Raw genomic sequence first — 23,022 nt, 5'->3', positions numbered from 1 at the left:
GCAGACTGGGACATTCTTACTGGCCCCAGTGAGTGTGTGTGTGTGTGCGGAGATCCAGGGGGACAAGGATTGCCACCAAAATTTTGGGGAAATTTCGCCCCACTTTTTGAAACCCCCAGAACATGGGGAACAATGCCAAAGTGGGGATACACCTGGCTCCAGCAAGGGTCTGGCATCCCTCATTGGAAGTCCTTTGGATCCTTGGATCTAGCTGCCTGTCGTATTGGAATCCACAATGGAGCTTTGCTCTAGGTCAGGTTGACTGCTGATGCTGATTACTTACAATTTTTCTTCTCTATTGTGTTGTGGGATCAGCAAGCACAATCTGACCTCTTTGCGTTTACTGTTTTCTGTAAATAAATATCTGCAAGATCCAGCCAAAGTGTAGATGTGAGTAACCAATAGCAAAAACTGATCTCAGTTTCAAATTTAGGCCTAGCTCACTCCTAAATCTTTGAAGAGAAGGTAGCAACAGCCATTAACCACACAAAAAACTTGCACAGATAAATGTGTCAGCTTTATGCATGTACAATTCATGTGTCTGATCAAGTTAATTCTCACCCATTTAGCAATGCTGTAATAAATTTTGTTAAGTCTCTAAGGTATCACTTGAGTCCTGTTTATTTTGCCTGAAAGCAGCATGTGCACTATTAGAAGTTGGAATTGGTAGTCTTCAAGCAGTGGCTGGACAGATACTTAGCATGGATGCTTTAGGCTCATTCCTGCATTGAGCGGGAGATTGGACTAGATCGTCTGTATAGCCCCTTCCAACTATATAGGATTCTGTGATTTGTAACTTTGGCCTGAAATATTCTGCCATAGAGGAGTTCTGCAGCTGAAAAATGTAGTAAAACATTTCTCCAAGAGTATTCCTCTATTTTCAGGAAGGGGCCATAGCTGAACATTGTAATTGGAAAATGGCCGTTTTGGAGGGTGAACTCTGTGGCATTATGCACTGCTGAGGTCCCTCTCTTTCCAAAACCCTGTCCTCTCTAGACTTCACAACAATATTCTCAGGAATTTCCCAACCCAGAGCTGGCAACCATACTCTGGTGTCTCCAGTTAAAGGATATGGTAGTAGGTGATGTGCAAGACCTCTGCCTGAGACCTTGGGGAGCTGCTACTAATCTGAGTAGACAATACCAAGGAACAAGGGTCTGATTTGATCTAGTGCAGTGGTCCCCAACCCCCGTTCCGGGGACCGGGACCGGGACCGATCCATAGATCAGTCGGTACAGGGCCACGGCTCCTCTTCCTTCTCCTCCTCCTCGGCTGCTGCCTCGGGGGCTGCCCTGCCACTCTGCTGCCAGCTCACCTATGGTGCTTTCCAGCGGCCACCATGGTTGGGGCTCCCCCTCAGCGTGGCACTGTGCAGATGCTGCTGGCAGTGCCCCCCAGCGGGCAATGGGCAGTCTGGGGTGCCAGCAGGAAAGCAAGTGGAGCAGGGGCTCAGGCAGCAGCGACGTCCCTCGGCAAAAGACTATCTCCCCCCCCCCCCCCGGGCCTCAGTAAAATTGTCAAGCGTTGACCGGTCCCTGGTGATAAAATGGTTGGGGATCACTGGTCTAGTGGACCAAGAGTCTGATTCAGTAGAAGGCAGCTTCATGTGTTCATATGTATGATCTTTGCTTGTAGGAGGTCTGACCTACTTGCTTGAGGTATGTGGATGTGTGTTTCCCACAATTTTTGGCCCTGTAGGCACTTCTGGTAGGCACCAGTTGGTTCATGTTTTCTCTCTAGATTGGGTTAGGAGAAGGATGAAGTTTCACTAGATTATTAATCACCTCCTTAGATGTATGGTTTAAGTTTGCGTTTCTCAAGTAGACAAGTGTACCCATAGCCATATCTTTATGCAACGTTTTTGAAAAATGAACATGAATTGAAAGGAAGACTGCATCAAAAGCTGTTTTTCAGTCTGAGGTGGGAAGTTGCTGCTTTCTTACTAACATGGAGGCCTCTCTTAAGTTTTGTAGGAAAGGGCTGCTGTTCCCTGTCACTGGCACCTCAGCCCTGATAAAATCAGTACCTTCCCTTCCTGTCTGGTGGGTATCTAGGAGAAAGATAAAATTTCCCATGATGCTTTTTGGAAAGGAGTTCTGTCTTCTCTGCCAACAATCCCCCTCCCCACACTCAACATCACAGGCAGTCCCCCCCCCCCCCCCGATATCCCCGGTGTCACATGGGTATGGTGTATGTGAGCAAGAATGTTAGCTCTTTGGCTGAAAACACTTTCTGTATCATTTCACCCATTTGCTGTTGAGAACTGTGGAAAGGCTGGCTTAACTAAGAAATATGGCTGTCTTTTTTAGAGGATCAGCGAGGTTATGGCCAGAGTGAGTTTTAGCAGTGAATAAAAGCCATCTGGTGTTCTATCGCCAATGATGAGCGGTTACAAACCCCAGAGAATTAGTATATTTAAACTAAGTGTAACCTACCTCCAATACATACAAACAAGCAATATGTATAGGATCTCACAGTTCTAATCTTTGAGAGATTCCTGACATATCAACATACCCTCTTGATTGCCAACCTTTGCATTTTTTGTCAGTGGGCTGGGATAGGGAGAGGCAAATGTGTACTTTGGACTTAGTCATTCCAGTATCAGAAAGTGGATGGGAAATCTAGAATTAAGCAATTGAGTGCTAAGAAACCCAAAGTGACTTTAAAAATTGAATCTGGATGAACAGGTAAAAAGAAAACTCAACAAGTACATTCCCAGGACTTTCAAGTCTGTATGGCTGAAATAAGCCGAGGAGCCTTGGTGCCTTTCGAATGAACACAAATATTCAGGAAATATACCTAAAATAGTTATGTAAGGCTCAAAGGAACTCCAAAGACATACTGCTTCAACAAGCTGGTTATGAACTCTGAGACGGTTTGCTAAATCTGCTAAAGTGATAGCCTGTGAAAGTTCTGACCATGGCGGTGAGATATTGACCTAGATGGGCTTTGGGACTGTCTGTATCTGACAATAGCGACTTCTTTTATAATCTATTGTGCAGTATCCCAAAAGATTTAGCAATGGATCTGGCCTTAGAATAGGGAGTTGCCTTTTCACAGTAGTTTTCCACCCATTTGATTTGTACAGGGGCAATTGGATAATGTACAGGACATGCATTGGATAATGATGACAGGTAGTGATGATAGGCGGACAATGGCTCTGGCTGTTTTCCATTCTAAGTTTAAAATGGATGGCTGTGATCTGAAGAGTTAACTCAGGGCAGTGTGTGAGAGAGCACACACAGGCACAAGTTGCCAATAGGGAGGGTAGGTGTTTCCCTCTAGTGGTTACTTCCGTAGTGGAGAATGGCTGAAGCATGCGAGCATCTTTGCAAAAATGTAGGCTAGTTACCTGTTAGACTTGATGTATTTTTTCAAAGCATCGTTTGGCAGGATCAGTCTTTGTATCCTTTTGCCCTAGCTTTTTTAATTAATATAATGACATACCCAGTTACCCTGAGCGCAGAGAGGATGAGAGGAAGGTTAGAACAGCCTGGCTGTGAGTCATGTGACCAAAGAATAGTTGCTGAGAGCCAGTGTGGTGTAGTGGTTAAGAGGGGGCAGCCTCTAATGTGGAGAACCAGGTTTGAATTCTTACTCCTCCACATATAGCCAGCTGGGTGACCTTAGGCCAGTCCTCTCAGAACTCTCTCAGCCCTACCAACCTCCCAGGGTAACTGTTGTGTTAAGGGGGAGGGAAGGTAATTGTAATCTGCTTTGAGATACCTTTGGGTAGTAAACAGTGGGGTACAAAAACCTAACTCTTATTCAAAGGCATAGGAAGACCACAACCCTATGGGCCAAACTACTAGCAGACGCTGGAGTTTTGTGGCTAGAACTCCAGAGGTGGTGTTTGTCCTTAAAATACACCTGTTGTCTCAGAAAGGAGAGCTAATCTACATCAGGCCCATGCCATTTTGCTAATCAGAAATGTTCCCTCTGATGTTGACTGGGTTAGCCTAGACTGCCCAGGTCAGGACCTCCTGAATGTTAAGCACAACTAGACCTATCTCAGCCTTCCTTGCTGAGAACTATTACCTCCAGGCTCTGTTCAACAGGGATATGCATTACCCCCCTTTTTGCTTCTCTAACTTATCAGATACTTTCTTCCTATTTTTCCAGGATGCAAGATTTAGGGAGGACAGTAGATGACCCTTCTGTAGGGGGCACCATATTGAGACATTAACTTGCAGCAAAAGCACACACAACTATGAAAGTACTAACGAAAAATATATTATGAAGATGATATGACTGGTCTTACATCCAGTGTTACATATTCTATTGACAGGCTTTCATTGCAATGCATGGTTCTAAAGTGAGAGGATGATTTAATTATGAGATTAGGAATTCTTTATTTTCTTCAAGTACTCAAGTCCCTTTCGCTTTTTTTGTTGAACAGTTCCCTATTGCATGGGTGTGCCCCATGAGGATATTGGTTTCCAGATGCAATACAAGTCCAAATGGAGGGGGGGGGGAACAGACAACATCAGTTTTATCGTTGTAACATTAAATATAAAAGCAGCGTATCCATCCTCTTCTACTTCCACTCCCCAAGCTGGCCTTGTGCTGAAGCATTGCCCCTCAGACTGTCGCTTGAGTTAATTACTTAAACAACAAAATTGCTGGGCTTCCATTCAAAAAAAAATTGGACTCCATGCCAACAGCTTGTCTGAAACCTCATCTCACTGTGTGAAACTGACTCTTGCTGAGTCAGGACTGGGAGCCCAAATGACAGTGATAAGATTGTAAAGTGAATGACTGGGACACGGTGCTCCCCTCTCCCATCAAGGGTGCTGGTTCTCATTCAAAGCTTAGAAAGACCTGGAAGCAGAAACATGAGAAAAAAAGTAATTAAAATAATCACAGAGTTGAGACGATATGCTGAAGGGAGAGATTGAAATCATGATACTGGCAAGAAAGGAACCCAGAATGGCATCTTTACACATGTGAGCTTACATCAGTTGGTAATTAAATTGATCTATAATGCAAATGCACAGTCTATGTGGATCTCAATATCCATTCTCTCCCATTTTCTGTCCTATTTGCATGGTAGTTTATAGCTCTTCTTACCCCTGCAGTGTATGAGACCTTATAAGAATCCACCTTCTAAGAATTTCTGTGGTGTCAAAATCCTCCTGTTCTTGATTCCTGTGATGCATCTCTTTCCCCCCCAGAAAATTTGCCACACCCCTAGCCCAAGCATATCTTAGCTGTTCAGCCTTTGATGGCTGAAGCAAGCATGTGTTGTGTCTTGGGCTGAAGGCTATATTTTAATCTACTGGGCTTTTAAATGTTTGAACGTCTCTCTGCCATACAGGTATTCAGGCACAAATATGTGTCAAGAAGACCATGTACTAACAACATAATTTGAAGAATTGGTCTGATCAGCCCGTAGAAGAAGAAGAGTTGGTTCTTATATGCCGCTTTTCCCTACCCGAAGGAGGCTCAAAGCGGCTTACAGTCGCCTTCCCATTCCTCTCCCCACAACAAACACCCTGTGGGGTGGGTGAGGCTGAGAGAGCCCTGATATCACTGCTTGGTCAGAACAGTTTTATCAGTGCTGTGGCGAGCCCAAGGTCACCCAGCTGGTTGCATGTGGGGGAGCGCAGAATCGAACCCGGCATGCCAGATTAGAAGTCCGCACTCCTAACCACTACACCAAACTGGCTGAATGATAGTGGTATTTCATGTATTATGAAGAGCGAGAGAGGAAAAAAAGGTTTGTCCCTGAGTGTATTCAGGGCCATGGTTCAGAACATCTAATCTGCAAGAGGTTCAATCTTCTTTAGCTTCAATTCAAGGAATTATTTTCTTCATTGCAAACACACATGGCATTGCTTTAGTGGCCTAGCAACTAGGCTCTAGGAATGCACTGGTAATCTTCCTGAAACCCTACTGCAGAGGTGGGATGTATATGTACCTGTATTGGGAGAAGTATTTTCTTAAAGGAACAGCTCCTTTCCTCCTCATTCTCAGCTGAGGCTAGAGGACAGCTGTATGTCCTTGGTCTGAGTGCAAAATTAAATTAGTTGGGCCTAAGCTCTCTGGAGACAATAAAGTAAATGGGCCAGTGCTAGAAGTGGGGCGGGGGTTTCCTGAGTGATGACTATATGAGGCCTTGCCAGCAATTCCCTGATTAAAGTGCCTGGCGGAGTAATTAGCCAAGTGTTCCTGAGGCGAGGCCAGCCGGCCACAGCTCTGTCAAGAGCAATGTCAGCTCTACATTCCCAGTTTCAGAAGGCAGAGTCAGTGTGGAGAGGTGAAAGAGGCCTGTTGACCTCTTTGGCTCAGCAATTCCTGAATGGCATTTGGTACCAGAGGGGAGATGAAGTTGCATTAGTGATTCATTGGTATTTGCTAGTGCCTTCAACTTCCACATTTGTTTTGTAGTAAGAAACATCTTTCTATTCTTTGATATGTTTAGAACATGGCTTGAGTATAGTTTCCTTCTTTTGGTTTCCTGTTAGATGTTATTGATAGTTCATTTATCATGCTATGCTGCGGTCATTCAAATATATTAGCATAAAATTTAAAAGAAAGAAAGGGGATTGTGATGAAGTCCTTAGAAATATAACCATACCAGAGCATGGAGGGATGGTGTCTTGACTGGCAGTTAGTCTCAACATTATCCATATACATTTGACTCTTATGGCCACAGGCAAGACTGCCAGGAATTGCTTAAAGTGTTTTCCAGCATCATGGATGCAGCGTACTTCTTAGTTTGTTGGTATGCATTGTGCTAGCAAGCATGCATTCCTGAGGTGCTGAGTTGGATGGGATCTTCACTGCCAATAGACAAAATATATGTTTTAGTTTTTGCTTTTATGTATTTCTATCCCAGTGTACACCACTGGGATTCTAAGAGACTTATCACATCCTCTTACCCTTCTGTCCTACCAGCACAACAAGAACCTTGTGAGGTCGTTAAGCTGAGAGATGATGGGCCCAGAGTTACATGGTGATCTTTCATGGTAGATGGGGGATTTGAACCTGGTTGAATATTTTAGATTCCATGTTGGTGCCACTGGAATTTGGGCCTCCACCACTGCTCCAGATGTATGACCACGGAGAGGGAAAATGTTGATTTATTGAATATTTCATATATTGTTAACTTTTGTTGTAGAACTGGATTTTAATTCCCCGTGTAAAGGCTGCGTTAGGCATAATCTCAAATCTTTTTCTTTCAAAATAAATGCACCAACGTAATCCACAATTACACATAATACAAGGAAAAACACATGCTCCAATCATATTTCATTATGCTGTTCATTTTCACACTGTGCCATATATGGGACCAGGAATGGCCATATGCACAATATATCAGGACATAACTTACAGGGGGAAAGGTGACACAGGGTTGCCATTTTCAGTTTCTTCTAATGAGTAATTCTGCCCAAAAGCAAGTCAGTGCAAGGTTTGTGACACTATAGGCTATACTGTAAAGATACTGCAGCAAATAGGGCTAGAGGCTTACATTTTCCAAAATAAAAGCAGGGGATTCAGAGAGCCTGTTATAACGATATGTCAATTGCTAATTTTAAAAAACTGGGGGGGAAATAAAAGGGCCAGTGGCCATTGCAAAGGGTTGAGGCAGAAAAATGCGAGGAAACATACCACATGAAAGCCTCACTGTGACTGCACTAGATTGGCAGCCAAAACAGCAACAGAGAAGCCATGCAAGCCCATCTCTCTCTGTGTTAAAACACTGCAGTCCTAGCATCCTACACGCTCTGGCTTTCAGGTAAGTAGGAAAGATCCAGGAGCCGTGCTGTGCGATGCAGTGCCAGTGCTCCTTCCTGTGCCAGTAGGTGGCCAGCAGGTTTTTCTGCTGTGCTTGCATTTCCCAGCAATGTAATCAGTGGAGCTGATCACAACGGCTCAACTTAACACCCAGTAATGAATCGCTTATAAGAAAGAAAAAGAGTGTGAGTCCTGCCTGTGCCATACAAATGGTTCTCTGAGTATAGGCCAGCAGAGGATCAGCTGTGAAGCTGGTGTAGCAGGAGCCCTCTTCTAAGAACTTGCCTGCATATTATTATCATGCTGTGCCTGTTCTAGCTGGCCTGGCAGAGTGGCCAAGAAATTCAGCTGTAGACCAGGAAATCCTGGATTCTGATCTCAGCCACAAACTCTCTAGATGGCTTCAGGTTAGCCGGCAGTGCCTCAGCCTTCCTCCCTGTTGGGGGCATAATAATACTGATCTACTTATTGCAGAGGAAATTAATGTGTGGTGGAGTGCTTTGAACACTCTGAAGTGCTACATAAAATGCTGAGCATTATTAATATGCAAATGGATGCATTTATCTTGAGGAAGATGCAAGTCCGCCTCTTTAAGTGATAGCTAGAAATGATATCCCGGAGTCTGCCAGGTGATAACTGCCGTATTCCTCTAGTCTAATATGTCGTGGAGACATATGGCAGCTACTTGAGGGTAAGACCCATTTATTGTGTAATGAGTACACCAGATTGGGGAGGGGGAAGGCACCCTATTCTCTGTGAGATGGTGGCTGTAGAGCGATCTGTGAACACTGAGAAGCAGCGTTGTTACCCGAAATGGATCCCTAAAAGGGAATTATGGGGAATTATGAATATTGCAAGAGGCTGGGTAATGCAAGATCTTTCTATCTGTTTATGGGACCCTTTCCTGGGAGAAACCCTTCTTAATAACAATTTAGCTTACAGTCAAGGAGATTTATTTGGGTAAAATACTGGGGTATTTTCAAAACTCACACACAAGCAAAAGCTTACACATTAAAAAAAAAATCAAAAGGGGAAGATGGGGGAATTCAGAATGTTTACCTGTTCATAATAATTGTAATTTTTATCTTGTAAACCACCGTGAGCCTAAGGGAACAGCGGTATAAAAGTTTAATAATAATAATAATAATAATAATAATAATAATAATAATAATAAGCAGAAGGAGGGGGTCCAAAGCAACAACAGCCTGTCCTGAATGCTGGGTTTCACATAAGGTACAGCCAAACATGAGAAAGGAGAATGCAGTTATTTAAAACAGAAGGATGCTGCTAGAGGGCTGATTTTTACCAGGAAGACACGTTAAGGTGAAACAACACAGAATAATTCAGATCTGCCACTGGTCCAGGGGTGGTCCCATTCCTTTGTTCCAGTTGTGCTTGGGTGGGGACGAATGTCCTGCCTAGTCCTGATGTGAGAATCATTGCATTACCACTGTGACAGTTAGGAGACCTTTTGCTGGGGACCTTGACGTCACATAAAGTCTGCCTGTTGATTTGTTTCTGTCATGCAAAGCATTCTAGGTAGCCATATGGTTGGCCTGACCTGGGTTGCTTAGAGTGAGCCAGAAATAAAAATGGAGGATTGCAGCTGCTTTCTCTCCTTGTACAGTGAAGGGCCTACCTGGAGCATATCAGTTTGCCCCATTGATATTGATTTGATATTGTGTTCAGCATGGTGGTTCCAAGGCAGTCTTCCACTCAAGCAATGCTCTGGGCTCACTTAGACTGAGCAGCATCACGGGTTTTTCTGGACTGTGATAATCTCAATGACAGGAATATGGTGGCCATAACCATTTCCATTCATGGGAATGTAAAAATATTTGGGTGTTACACAACACAAAGATGTTCCCTGGGCTCGTCCAAAGTACCTTTCATTCTAGTGAAGTAAAGGAAAGCTAGGAATGACTTTTTATTTGGGGCGGGTGGAGGAATGCTTTGAAGAAGCCTCAGGAATGTCAGTAGGTACTACCTTGGGACCTGCAGTATTACAACTTACCGCAGGGCAGGTGTTAGTTGCTATAGGAACTCACAAAATATACTCATAGAGTTGCATTATACTCAACAGTAGCAGCCAATAAAAATACAGCCATGTCAAGCCCCCCAATGAACGACAAACGCTCTTTCTATTTTTGAAGATGTTCCTCCATGGAGCAGAGGCAGGTGATACCACAACTGAGCCATCCACATTAAATCATTCTTCACCAAGTTTGCTAAGTTCATGTGGTTTTCAAAGTTAATTTCTCACAGGTATAGCTCTCGCTTCTCACGGTTAAGGAAATATAACAATAGGAGAACGATCCAAGGCAATGAAATACACTATCCCAGCAGAAAGGGCTTGCCAGGGCTCAGAGAGGATGAGGAAAGCTCCAAACTATTTACTGAGAAGAAACAGTCCACTAATTATGTGATTGCTTTCTTTGGCCAGGAAGAAACAGTTATCCATGCTGTATCCTTTGTACAGCAGAGGACCTTGATCAGAAGGGAAATTGGCAATTTGCTTGAGACAAGGGAGCCTGTATACAAACACAGATGCAGGCCTGGAGCTTCTCTGTAACAGGGTGTTTCAAGACAAGAGAAGTGCAAAAGCAACATGCAACAAAGTTACCATATATTTTTGTAGGCAACTCCATTAAATTTGTGCTGAAAAACTACAAGGTGATTCTTGCCGAGTACAACTAGTGCTCCACTGAATGCAGTGTCTTTAAAAAAATATTCAGAATGATGTGCCATCTTTCAGCCCATCCCAGCTGCTAGTGATCCTAGATTTAAAGTGCAATCCAAATAGTTATACCCATCCACTTCAGTGGAATTATAAGGCTATAACTCTGCATCGACAAGGGGCCCATGGGTTGATCCCAGTACTCCACCTTTTCTGTTTAGTTTGGCCCACTTCCTATGGCAGTCAGTTCTACAGGGAAACAAACAGCCAACAACATAAGGATACGAGAAGAAAGGAAGCCATTTATGTTTACAAGGTATAGAATATTTTACAGATTGTCTGGTGTTCCTAGTCGGCCAGGAGGAACCTCAAACCATAACATTTCCCAGCCTCTGTGTATATTGTCCATAATACTTTTCTGTTCACATCTATAGGATGTCTCCCTTGAGTATTAGCCCAGTGTGGCTAGCAGCTGTTCAATATTCTTTATCCCCTTTGACAAATTGGCTTTAACAAATACTGAATTCCCTTGAGGATAATCTAGTTAAGCAATAGCCCAATGGATCTTGTATTTCTCTCTGACTGTTGGCCCTCCATTTTTGCGTGGCTGGCAGAGATTTGTATTGTGTACTAGTATACTCCTGCACAGACCTTTCCCTATTACCCAAAACAATTTTGTTCTGCATTTTCCTGAAAACATGAGGACTGGCTTAGTGGCAGAGCACATCCTTTACATGCAGAAGATCCCAAAGTCAATCCTAGGCAGGGATTAAGGGATCTTGGGCAACAAATGTTTGGAAATCTATTTTGGAAACCCTGGAGAGATATTGCTGATCACAGTAAATAATACTGAGCAAAATGGTCAGATTTTGTTTTAAAGTAGCTTCCTGTGTTCAGTTTTCTGTTTTAAAGTAGCTTCCTGTGTTCAGTTTTCTGTGTTCAATCATCTTACATTTTGTATTACTGTTTTCATAACATTTGTACCAGAAGCTTCAGACCAGTCAACACTCAAAGGTAACTTGGCTTGGGGAGTTAGCAAAGCTTGACAGGCGCCTGTCTTGGTACCACTATGAGGATCAAAAGGTAAATACTTTTAGTTTTGATAGTTGTTAGCAATAGCATTTGGCAGACCAGCTCCCTCATTACTTAGACAATTGGGATGTGGCCTACATTTATAATGCAATCCTAAGCAGAGTTAAAACTTTCTAAATGAATGAACCTTAATATACTTACAGGGAGTAACTCTGCTTAGGACTGTAGTGTCAGTGTTGTGTTGCCTTTGACTCAATCTTTGCCTTATTTTTTTTTCTATTGGCAGTGAAGACCCAAATTAGCATTTCCCAAAAGAACCTTGTCATGGGTTATCATTGACCCTGTCTGTCATGGTATAAAATAGTCCCCCCCTCCCAAGGGTACACTTTAGCTGATGCATGTCCTATTCCTTCCCGGCTTGACTTGGTTTTTATGCCAAACTCCATCACAGGAACTATTTGATAAAATCAAATCCTCTTAATTGAGATTGCATTCTTCTCCTTTGGCTGTGAGGCTCTCATTACCAATATGTGTTTCCATATCCTTCCTACTGCATCACAGAACTCACCAAAAACCAAGGAGCCCCTTTAGGGGATTTTGCCAAACCACCAGAACCAGCCAATGGGATTCAGGTAATTTCCCAATGAGCAGAAAATCAAGATGTCCTTTAAATTAGCCTTCTGAGTGATCAGTGGTTCTTATTCTGCAGCTTCAATCATGCTGAATGCTTTTATTTCTTTTGAATTGGGTGGCTTACTGGAAAACGTTACTGTAAAATGAAGCTGCTTGACTGCTGGAAAGACATTAGACATTGTGCAGCCAATAAGAAGGATGCTGCACTCATGTTCACAGCAAACCTTGGTTGGTGGTGGAGGTGCTATTTAAGTTGCAGCTGACATGGTGGCCCAGTAGGGTTTTCTAAGGTGGTGGTTTGCTGTTGCCTGCCTCCACGTAGCAGCCCTGTCCTTCTTTGGTGGTTACCCATCCAAAGAATAACCAGAGCCATCCCTGCTTTGCTTCTGAGACCAGGGAAGCCTTGGCCATCCAGGGCCTAGTCTGCACACAATAGATAATGTTCTTTCAATGCACTTCAGAAGTAGATTTTCCTGTTCTGCACAGGAAAATCCAGCTGCCAAAGCACATTGAAAGTGCATTATCCTATGTGTGCGGAATGGGCCCAGGTCAAGTTAAAATCTTTGCTAAGTGCCAGCAAAGGAATAGCTGTTGGGGATGCTGAGACTACAAAATCTGGTCCATCTGGGGGGCTGGTGACTTTTTAAGGGATGTGCTTGTAGGCCATTCTCAGCCATTAGGAACTCATTCGGCTCTTTCTGTCCAGTGTGTTGGTCCCTTATGGCAGGGGCAGAGACAATGTTAGGTCAGGGTTCCTGCATGTTTCTCCTGCTACCATCTTGGTTTGTAGCAGGATCTCTTGTCATGTTGTGGATTTTACCCCAAACTTGTGCCGAAGCTCATACATAACTTGTTGCTATGCCTGTTTACTCAGAAACCTCACTTCATTCGGTGGTGTTAAACTCTGGCACAAGCAGGCCTGGGCCATTTCTCCCTTGTGTTGCGCTTCTGGAAAGATGGACATTTTACTTTTTTTTAAAGTACCAATCAGCCTTACATCATTCTTTGCAGAGTTCCACCTGCCCCTGTGCTGTACACACTCCCTGCAAGTCTCCCCCTGTCCCCTTAGGCCCCTTGACTAAACTCCCAGGACGCCCCTATGCACCTGCCCTATTCCAGCTCAACGCCCACCGAGGAGGACAAAGACGACATCCGTAACCAACGGTCGACCAATTCGGCAGCGAGATTCTGCTCCCTGGTTATTCAAAAGTGCACGGATGCAAAGGGGAACGGACCGGAGAGAGGGGGCGCCGGGGCTCCCTTGCCATAGATAAATACGGGAAGGGGGAGAAGGCTACGGCTGGCTGCCCACCGAGAGAAACGAGCCGTTCGGATTACCGGGAAACCAGGGGCGGGCGTGGAATCCGGCAGGTTGCTCGGTGTCCAGGACCTCCCGGTGCGGAGGGAGGCGGATTAGGATCGATGCGGGTTCATATCACTGGGAGACCGGGGGGGGCGCGGGGGGGGGGGGGAGAGGGAGAGAGAGACGATGCTCTTCGACGCCACGCAAGCGGCGGTGTCCTTCGCGGTGGGCTGGGCGCGAGGGCAGGTCCTCCGGGTCGCGTCTGCGGCACGTGCGTCTCCGCCCCCCCCCCCCCGGCTGCTGCCCCGGAGCGCTCCCCGGCAGGCTTGGAGCCGGCGATCCAGCGTAGCGTCGCTCTGCGCCCACACGCGCACTGCGGGGCTGCGAAGAGAGAGGCAGAGACAGAGAGAGAGAGCGCGCGCGTTCCGCCACTCGCCGCTGCCGGGGAGGCGGTGTCGCCGCTGCCGCCGCCGCCAGCGCTCAGCAGGTCGGGAAGCCGCGTGCGGCGGGGTCAGTGCTGCGGGGATTCGGCCGCGGAGGGTCCGCCGCAGCAGCAGCCCACTCCTCTCCTCTCCTCTCCCGCCGCCGCCGGGCCAGGGGACGGCGCCGCGACGCGCAGGGCTCTGCAGAGAAAGGAAGCGGCTGCGCTGCACCAACAACTCCCGCCCGCTGCTCGCCTGCCCGCCCGCCCCTCCGCCGTATTCCCTCCAGCCGCGAAGGACCCCCCCCCCCCCGTGCACACACTCGCGCACACACACACACCCATTCGGGGGACTGGCGTGTAAACGAGGATCCCCACTTTGGGGCCAAGCGGGATCCCTCGGCCGGTGGCCGCGATGACGCGCCTGAGCTGGTGTTTCGCTTCCCTAATCCGCTGGGGGAAATACTTCTTCTCGTGCCTCTTGCCCCTGCGATTCTGTTTGCACCGGGAGGTAAGGGGACGGGCAGGGGGGTGGGGGTGGCAGCCTCCTGAAGCATCTGGTCGTGGGGGGGGGGTGGGCTTCGTGTTTCTGACCGGAGCTTCGGTCAGGATTCTTAATCCACCCTCAGTTGCTCCCCCAAAACATATTGGCTCCTTATGGTCCACTTCACCATTGGCACTTGGTTGCCGACTCGCAGCTTCTTCTCCTTCCACAGCGGATTCACCTTGAGCCACCAACTACCCTCAGCACCTTACCTGCATGCATGCAGTGCCCCGTTCTCACATGGATGCGCACACCGTGACATGCCTGCTGGCACACAGACTGCAGAAGCTTCTTCATGCTCTCCCACTTACAGCAGGACATGCTCATGGATGAGCACTGCACATACTGTAGCAATACCAGCTGCCACTAATGCCGGCTGTGTGTGCTGCCCTAAGGTACATTCGTACACATGCATTCTCCACATTGCAAGAGTCCTTGCCCATAGTCCCTACCAGTTCATTCCCCAATAGGCTGGCCCCTGCTTGGCACAGATTCGCACAGGTTCATACAAAGGGACTTCCTCATGCATTTAGTCTTTCCTCTCCCTCTCCAGTTTCTGAAAGAGCCCTTGGACATAGTGGACACCATTTCTTGTTAACATAGTCTATTGATGGCATGCACACTTCTGTTACACCAATGAAAATGCTCTTTAGAAGACCCCAATTCATTTTGTCCATACCTTCATTATTCCATTATCTGTAACACTTTGGGTCTTCCTGGCTTGGCTGCCTTTGAGGATGCCACCAACAGGACTTTACAGGAAAGGTGATATTACTGACAGTTGCAATCAGTTTGTTGCTGCATTGGGGGGGAGGCCTTGAACAAAAGGAAACATGATGAAAGCTCAGTTCTTTCCAGGTAAGTATGACAGGTGTGTTGGAGGGGGTATAGTTACAAAGGAAGGAGTGAACTCCGTTTTGGAGTGTCTGCTGTTAATATCTGACATGCGCCAAAAGACTCACTAAAATGAGTGTACCACATACCGTGGTAACCCACCTGCTCCTGCTTGCCAAGTATCCCATGTCCTCCCAGGGCCAGCAGGGGGTGACATGTCCTGTTAGCATCTCAATTGGTTTGTGCATCCCACATGCTGTTACCTGCATCTCTGAGAAATCTGGTGGTCTTGTTAATTCTCACCTGGCCTCTCCAGAGTGTGGAGAAGAACACCCTGCCAGTGGCACAGGAGGACTGGCCAGCACAAAGGGGTTTGCTTGGGAGAATAGTCCATAATGGAGCTGCTCAAGTGTGTCTGAAGGCTTGTTCTGGGGGAGTGACCAGGGAAATAACATTCCATATAAGGTTATTAACACATCCTGGCATGAAAGTGCATTGAAGAAGCGTGGAGAGGAACAAATCCTTTTGGCACCCATTTCTTCAAAGCTCTGTAGAATGCAGCAAAAGAAAAACAGCAAACCCCATACAATTCCCTTCCTCATCTGCAAGCCATTTCACTATTTTTTTCTGAGCTTCCTTCCCTCTCTCTTGAAGACTCCTCATTTCCTTACTTTGTCCTCCTATAATGTCTTATTTGGGAGTGGGAAGCTGTCTTCTTTGCTTCTCTGAACCTGGACCATGGCAAGAGAAGAAAGGTGACCATTCTCAGTCATTCAGCCCCTTCCAAGCCTTTGTCGTATGTTGAAGGAAAGTCAGAACTTCTCCCGATAAGGTTTATTGATACAGGCACAAAAGTTGCATTTGGGTTTTAAGGGTATTTTGAACCCTGAGATTGTTTTTTGCTCTTGAAAGTGGATTTGGCTGCCTTGCAAGCTGTCTGAGACGTATGCTGTATATATCTTCAAATGTCTGCATTTCTTGGATGAAGATACCTTTGTCTCACACTTGAGATCCGTAAGAGTTTTGGAGTGGTAAAAGTGGCTGCTTTCTTTCCCAGGCCTAGTATGAGGAAACCTGGAAAGGATGCAAACAGTATCCATGCTTGAAAGGGGTCTGTCAGGGTTAATGGGCTATGAAGCACCAGAACCATGCTGCATCATAAATTTGTCCTGCATGAAAGCAGTTCAGTTTAAAACAAAAGAGTGTTCTGCTCCAGTGAAACCCAAACTCTAACCCGAGAAAAGCTGAACCTTAAGAGCTGTATGAATTATAAAAATAAAGTAAATGTGCTTATTTTACACAATTTAATGCTGTCTACTGCTTATATGGAAGATAATAGAATTATGGAGGGCACTCCTGACCACTGGAACCCTGCAACCTCTGTGCTCCAGGTAGTGGGGATGTACAGTTAACACTGTCCTTACTGCAGTTTAGAGAAAGCACAGGATTGCTGAAGTTAATTCCTCTCTTCCACCTGCGATATATCAGCAGTGACCTTAATAATGGCTAAAGCTTCCTGGATTCCTTTTAAATCCCCAATCAACTTCAGGTCCTGGTTAAGCAAGGGAATAGTTAATGTCTAAGAGAATTGCTGCAAGGAGGGAGCATGCAATCACTTGGCACCCAGGTTATCAGGAGAACAAAGCTACATCCTATTTGGCCTTTTATTTTCTGATTTTATCAGGCATTGCCAACAGGCTTTTGAACTTATTTTTGCAGTCTCAAGGAAAAGAAACTTGCTAGTGAAGATAAAATGGGGAGGGAAAAATGAAGTTCCCAGGATAGAGGCTTTTATGGTGAATACCAATTCTGCATTTATACTGCATCACCCTTGTGGAATTATGGAATATACAAAAGGTGTATTGTACAGTATAATGGTGACGCAGGGGTGGCCAGGCTGTGGCTCTCCACAGGTCCATGGACTACAATTACCATGAGCCCCTGCCAGCACCAGCCCATGGAGCTCTGGAGAGCCACAGTTTAGTCACCTCTGTTATAATTAAAAATGACTTTTCTACAGTTGGCACATTTCTTGTGGTAGAATCACACTTTCCTGGCACTTTATTGCTTGAAAAATGCAATTCCCCTCTTGTACTTATTGTAATAATGAGTGCTGTATAGGTTGTGTGAGTGCTACAGGCTCTATTGGTTATGGCCATAGGTAGTGTTAGTGGAAAAGTATTCCCACTATAGCCTGGCTGAACTAATTTCTTTTCTGAAAATTATGCTCATACTATTGATAGTGCATCACCAGACTTTGCACTGCATGGCTGAATTTTTCATTTGTCACATGTGTATTTCTCCCTCCTCCAGGCCAGACTACTTGGAAGTAGGCTAAGCTGAGAGGCTATGAGGTTGGCTTGAGGTCACCTAGCAAGCACTGTGGTTAGGGATGCCAGTCCCCATGTGGCTAAAGAAATCAACTCCCCCTGAGAAAATAATTGCTTTGCAGGTTGGACCAACAGCATTATACTCCAATGAGGTCCCTCCCCACCCCAGATCCCACCCACTCCTAGCTCTGCCCCCAGAGTCTCCAGGTATTTCCCAACCCAGAACTGGCAACTCTAACTGTGGTTGAAGAGATATTTGGATCTAGATTTCCCTGTGGAACTCTTTGAGAAGATCACAGTATTCCAACAAGGTTGCAGTCTTGCTCTTTTGTTGGAGAAGTAAGCGCCATTAAACTGAGAATAACGTTTCCATGTCCAAAGAATAAAAGCCAGAGGTATTTTGTCACCCAGATATACCCCAAGATAGTATCCGTTGAGAAGCATGTCACTTCATTGAAGTTGGTGTCGCTTAATTCTTGAGTAATTGAGTGTAGAATTCCACCCTGAGCCCACCTGGTTGCCTTCAGGATGTTTTTCCCTCCAGAAAGGCGCAAAGAGAAGTCACTCTAGAGCTTCCTAAACTTAGAAGTCTGCTGATAAGGTGGCTGTCCTCACAATATTCATGCTGTGGATTTAGCAGAAAAGTTATTGGCTGAGGCAGGTAAGGACAGGCTGACTGGTGTGTGTGTGTGTGCACCAGCAATGTGGCTGGAAATGAAAAAGGAGGGAAGGAGAAATGTCCGGTTATGAGCATCAAGGCCAGACGGCTGTTGCAGAAGGGAACTGGGCCAGATTAACTGTTCATCTACTGCAAACCCTGATCATTCAGACTGTGGGTTAGGATTGAAGAGCCTCATCAGAGGTAGAATGGGCCAGGGTAGCAAGGGTTCGAGTCAAGGGCTCGGTTTTCTGAGTGGGTTGCTGGAGCCCTGTGGCCACTGCAGCTTCCCAGAGCACTGCTCCCTCCACTTGCCCTTGCTGGGTCCTTTAGCAAATGGCTTGTTCCGTCTGAGTGAAGCTGTTGCCTTGCACCACGGGTACTTTGCAGGCTGGTCCCCTCCTTTGTCATGATGATGAGTTCTCTCCCCTCTTGCATAGCAGGAAGCTTGGACAGGGGCTAAGTTAAGCTTCCATTATGCTCACCGGACTGCAGTGGTATTCCTGGGGGTGACCATTGATAGTTCTGCTGCAGCCAAAGGGACGTTTTGGGGGCTGGGAGAGGGCATATTGGTGCATGGATTTCTCTGAGCAGGAATTTGCTGGCTGGTTGTAGAACGTGCAGCAAGGCCAATTCCTTTCCCAGGACATGGGGCACATGCAGCAATGGGGGCCTTCACTGTCACTCCATGTCCCTTGCTGGACCTTTGATTGTTCTTCTTTTGAGGGCCTGCAAGGGATCTGCTGCCTAATGACATTTGTGTTGCAGAGGGATGGATGGTGAGTTGCATGACATCAGTCTGGGTAACAGTGTGTGTCCTGCATAGGGCTTGGACTTTTGTAGAGCCCTGTAGGGCTCTGGAGTCATAGGAGCCCCCCTTAAGCTATAGGCCTGGCCCAGATGGTCTTCCTTTTGACCAGATCATTGTCTTTGATGTTGTTTTTAAAAACAGGAATCTGAAAATGTGTTTTAATCTCTATGTTAATATCTGTTATAAGTGGAGAAAGGGGGAGGCTTTTGTAATGCACATGAGTTTTGTGGTGCAATGCACTTCATTGGCCCTCAAAATTCCCTAAAGGCAGTCTGCACATGTTGGATTATTTATTTATTTATATGCCACCCTCCCAGTAGCCCAGCTCAAGGTGGTGTACAACAGTATATATAACATACAGTCATTTAAATTTTTAAATTAGATTAAAAATTAAAACAATTAAACACAATAACAGCATTAAAGTATGCAATATCTGCTTCGGCAGTCTAATTTCCACAGCCCTTCTAATTTCATCTAAGTTAGACTACATTCTGGCACCTTGTGATGGAAGATAAAATAATGGATAGTGGATGGTAAGATCGCAGAATGAGTTGGTGGGGCCCACTGGCCCCAACCAAAAGCCTGGCAGAAGAGCTCCATCTTGCAGGCCCTGCAGAATTGTGCCAACTCTGGCAGGGCCCAGATGTGTTCTTTTTTTTTTTAAATTAATAAGTAGTTACAGAAAGAAAAACAGAGACAGAAGTTACAAAGAATTCAAATATTAATTCCAGAGCTCTTGAAACTCTTCTGGAGGTCTATGATTAACCAAGTTTGTTAGTTTAGCCATTATGATGAGTTCTCTAAGTTTTGTAATCCACGAGTCAATAGAAGGAGATTGTTGTTGCTTCCATCAGCCCTGGATGTGTTCTGAAAACCCATTCCACCAGGTACAGGCTAGGAAAGAAAAAGTCCTGGCCTTGGTTGAGGCCAGATGTATCTTCCTGGGGTCACTGACCACCATCTGGTTGGTATTAGCTGAGTGTAGCACTCTATGAGTACCCAGCTTGCTGGGGGGTAAATGGTCATGACTGGGGAAGGCACTGGCAAACCACCCCGTATTGAGTCTGCCATGAAAACGCTAGAGGGCGTCACCCCAAGGGTCAGACATGCACAGGGGATACCTTTACCTTTACCTTTTAGCACTCTATCAACAGGGCCATCACATCAAAATCACAAGATGTCATAGTCCCATTGTATACGGCACTGGTCAGACCACACCTGGAGTACTGTGTGCAGTTCTGGAGGCCTCACTTCAAGAAGGACGTAGATAAAATTGGAAGGGTACAGAGGAGAGCGACGAGGATGATCTGGGGCCACGGACCAAGCCCTATGAAGATAGGTTGAGGGACTGGGGAATGTTCAGCCTGGAGAAAAGGAGGTTGAGAGGGGACATGATAGCCCTCTTTAAGTATTTGAAAGGTTGTCACTTGGAGGAGGGCAGGATGCTGTTTCCATTGGCTGCAGAGGAAAGGACATACAGTAATGGGTTTAAACTACAAGTACAACGATATAGGCTAGATATCAGGAAAAAGTTTTCACAGTCAGAGTAGTTCAGCAGTGGAATAGGCTGCCTAAGGAGGTGGTGAGCTCCCCCTCACTGGCAGTCTTCAAGCAAAGGTTGGATACACACTTTTCTTGGATGCTTTATGATGCTTTGGGCTGATCCTGCATTGAGCAGGGGGTTGGACTAGATGGCCTGTATGGCCACTTCTTTGGGGGTATAGATAGAGGTGGCCTCTCAGACATGCAGGACCTGGACTGCAGATGGCTTTATGACCTTAAACTTGCTTTGGAATTCAACTGGGAGCCAGTGCAGCTGTTGGAGCACAGGTCGAATGTGTGCCCTCCAGGGTGTTCATGTAATAACCCTGCCTGCTGCATTCTGGACCAGTTGCAGCTTGGCATAGGTGGAAAGACGCCAGCTAGGCTGCTTTTGAGACCAGCACCTCCATAGTAAGGAGACATCAAGAATCACACCCAGATTCCTGGCTGAGGAAACAGCAGAGAGTTGAACCTCACTCAGGCAGTGTAGGCATGCTTCTTTGCTTGATCCTTTCTTATCTAGCCACAGGACCACCATCATTGAAGGGCTGAGTTTCAGGTAACTGCGTTTGAGCCACCCCATCACTACTCCAAAACATCTGTGTCTGTGCAGTCATCCAGCAGGACTTTGAATGCACTTTAGAAGTAGATGTTCCTGTGTTGTATTGGGAAATCCAGCTTCAAAAGTACATTGGAAGTGCATCATCCAGGCTTTGTCAACGAGTTTTGTGACCCCCCTTTTTTTTGATGGCCCTGGACCATATATGGTCATGACAACCCTCCTCTCCCCAAATGGCCAATGATGGGCCAAGGTGGGCATGTACACAGCTATGCTTCATACGATTGTGCCAACTCTGGCATTTCTCAAAGCCTGAAGAGTGTTTTGGGGGTTTCTGAATAGTAAAAAAGTTAAGAAATGCTGGCATTATTCAACGTGTGCAGGATGAGCCCTAGAAAAGCTGGCATCTAGAGGGGTGTTTGTGGTAGAGAAATGGCAGGGGCAGGAAGGAAGTGTTTAACCCTTTCTTTTACAGCTTGCTTAATTGCATAAGTTTCATGGGCATGTGCAGTTTCTAGATGTATAGAACCCTGAAGGGGAGGGGAAACAGCTGGAGAGATTTGGGAAGGACACAAAATACGCAAAGCACTCTTATGCTGAGTCCAGATATTCAACTGTCTGTTGCAGTATAAAGGGTAGTTCCATACTGGCTATTTAGTAATGGTCATGATTTGCTTAATTAGTTTTAGGCTGCATCCACATGGTGAGCTTTCACAGTTTCTCTGTTATCATTGAAGCAAATGCAGGGGCATTCACTGTGAAAACAGAGAAAATCTTGCATGGGAGTTTTGTGCATATTTTCCTCCTTTGGTTATCACATTCCCCCCTCTTCCAATGCCACTTGGACAGCTTTTTTAAAAATGGTAATTACTGCAATGCAACAATGTTGTAGTGTTCTACTGATCATGTGAATCCCCCCAGTTTTCATTTGAAAGCAATATATCTAGGCCTTATTATTGTGCAGGAATAAGGGGAAAGGTGTTTCTCTACAGTGAAAAGGGCAAAGACCTTTCCTTTACAAAATCAGGCAGGGAATTCAGAGTTATTAGAAGACAGATCATTATAATGCTGTATTGATAAATCAATTACTGATTTTTTTTAAAGCCTGATAAAGTCTGTGTCAGTGAAAGGTTTTGGCAAGGAAATTGGTGCTGATACGAATAAAATCTTTAAAATGTTCACCGTCCCATCCAAATGGTGAGCAAATGGAATTTGGCCAAGATCTTTCAAAAAAGATCTTCTTTCAAAAAAGATCTTTCAAAAAAGATCTTCCCAAAACAACTTTGGGAAAAATCAGAACAAAGTAGGAGAAAATGTGGAAAATGGGGTGATGACATGATGAAATTGCCACAAAATAACTTCTGTGTGGAAGCCACTTTAAGGGAACAATCCAAACCAAGTTGTAATCAATCTGCTGCATTCTAGTGTTTTCAGAGTTTCTTTGTCCTTTTTTCAGACTCGAGATTTTTTTTAAAGCTTACAATGCGATTGTAGAGTCAGACTGCTGCATAGATGGTCAAAAACACCATTGAGGTTCCCTAGGGATACTATTCCTTTTACGTTTTATTGCTCTCTGTCCCGTTTAATTAACTACCCTGGTTAATTTTGGGGGAAGGGAACAAGCTGGTTTTCTTGTTTTAATTAATTGCACAATAGTAGGGGAAGAAATGTAAAAGTATGCATTTTCACTTTAGTTAGTGTTCACATTTTTAAATGCTTATTTTGTAATGTAGTTATTATGGTCACAAATAAAATCAATATTGACTTTGACTGGCATTAAAATGAAATAAATACTTAGCAGTTCCTCCTCCCTCTTGCTTTTGTATGCTGGGGATTCCAAATTAGGGACTGTGTAGTTGTTACAGATTTGGACTAGGTTCTGGGAGCGCCGGGTTCAAGTCCTCACTCTGCCATGGAAGCTTCTAGGATGATATTAGG

General features: G+C 45.3%; 1 protein-coding gene across 11 annotated transcripts in view; it reads left to right on the top strand.

Annotated features, from left to right (window-relative positions):
• Nucleotides 1-23,022, top strand: part of TNS1 (tensin 1) — a 388,444-nt gene that overhangs the window by 22,213 nt on the left and 343,209 nt on the right. For 2 of the 11 annotated variants that reach the window (XM_077320626.1, XM_077320621.1), the window contains exon 1: nt 14,163-14,317. The exons of the other annotated variants lie outside the window; for them this stretch is intronic. In XM_077320626.1, the coding sequence (XP_077176741.1) occupies nt 14,222-14,317 (96 nt within the window). In that variant the 5' untranslated portion in view covers nt 14,163-14,221. Of the gene's footprint in view, nt 1-14,162; nt 14,318-23,022 lie in introns of those variants that run through there. 11 annotated transcript variants of the gene reach the window in all.

The sequence above is a fragment of the Paroedura picta genome, chromosome 2 (genome assembly GCF_049243985.1).
Source record: "Paroedura picta isolate Pp20150507F chromosome 2, Ppicta_v3.0, whole genome shotgun sequence".
Classification (NCBI taxonomy): domain Eukaryota; kingdom Metazoa; phylum Chordata; class Lepidosauria; order Squamata; family Gekkonidae; genus Paroedura; species Paroedura picta.
The sequence above is the reverse complement of the archived record's forward strand: the minus strand, read 5'-3'. Positions and strand labels throughout refer to the sequence as shown.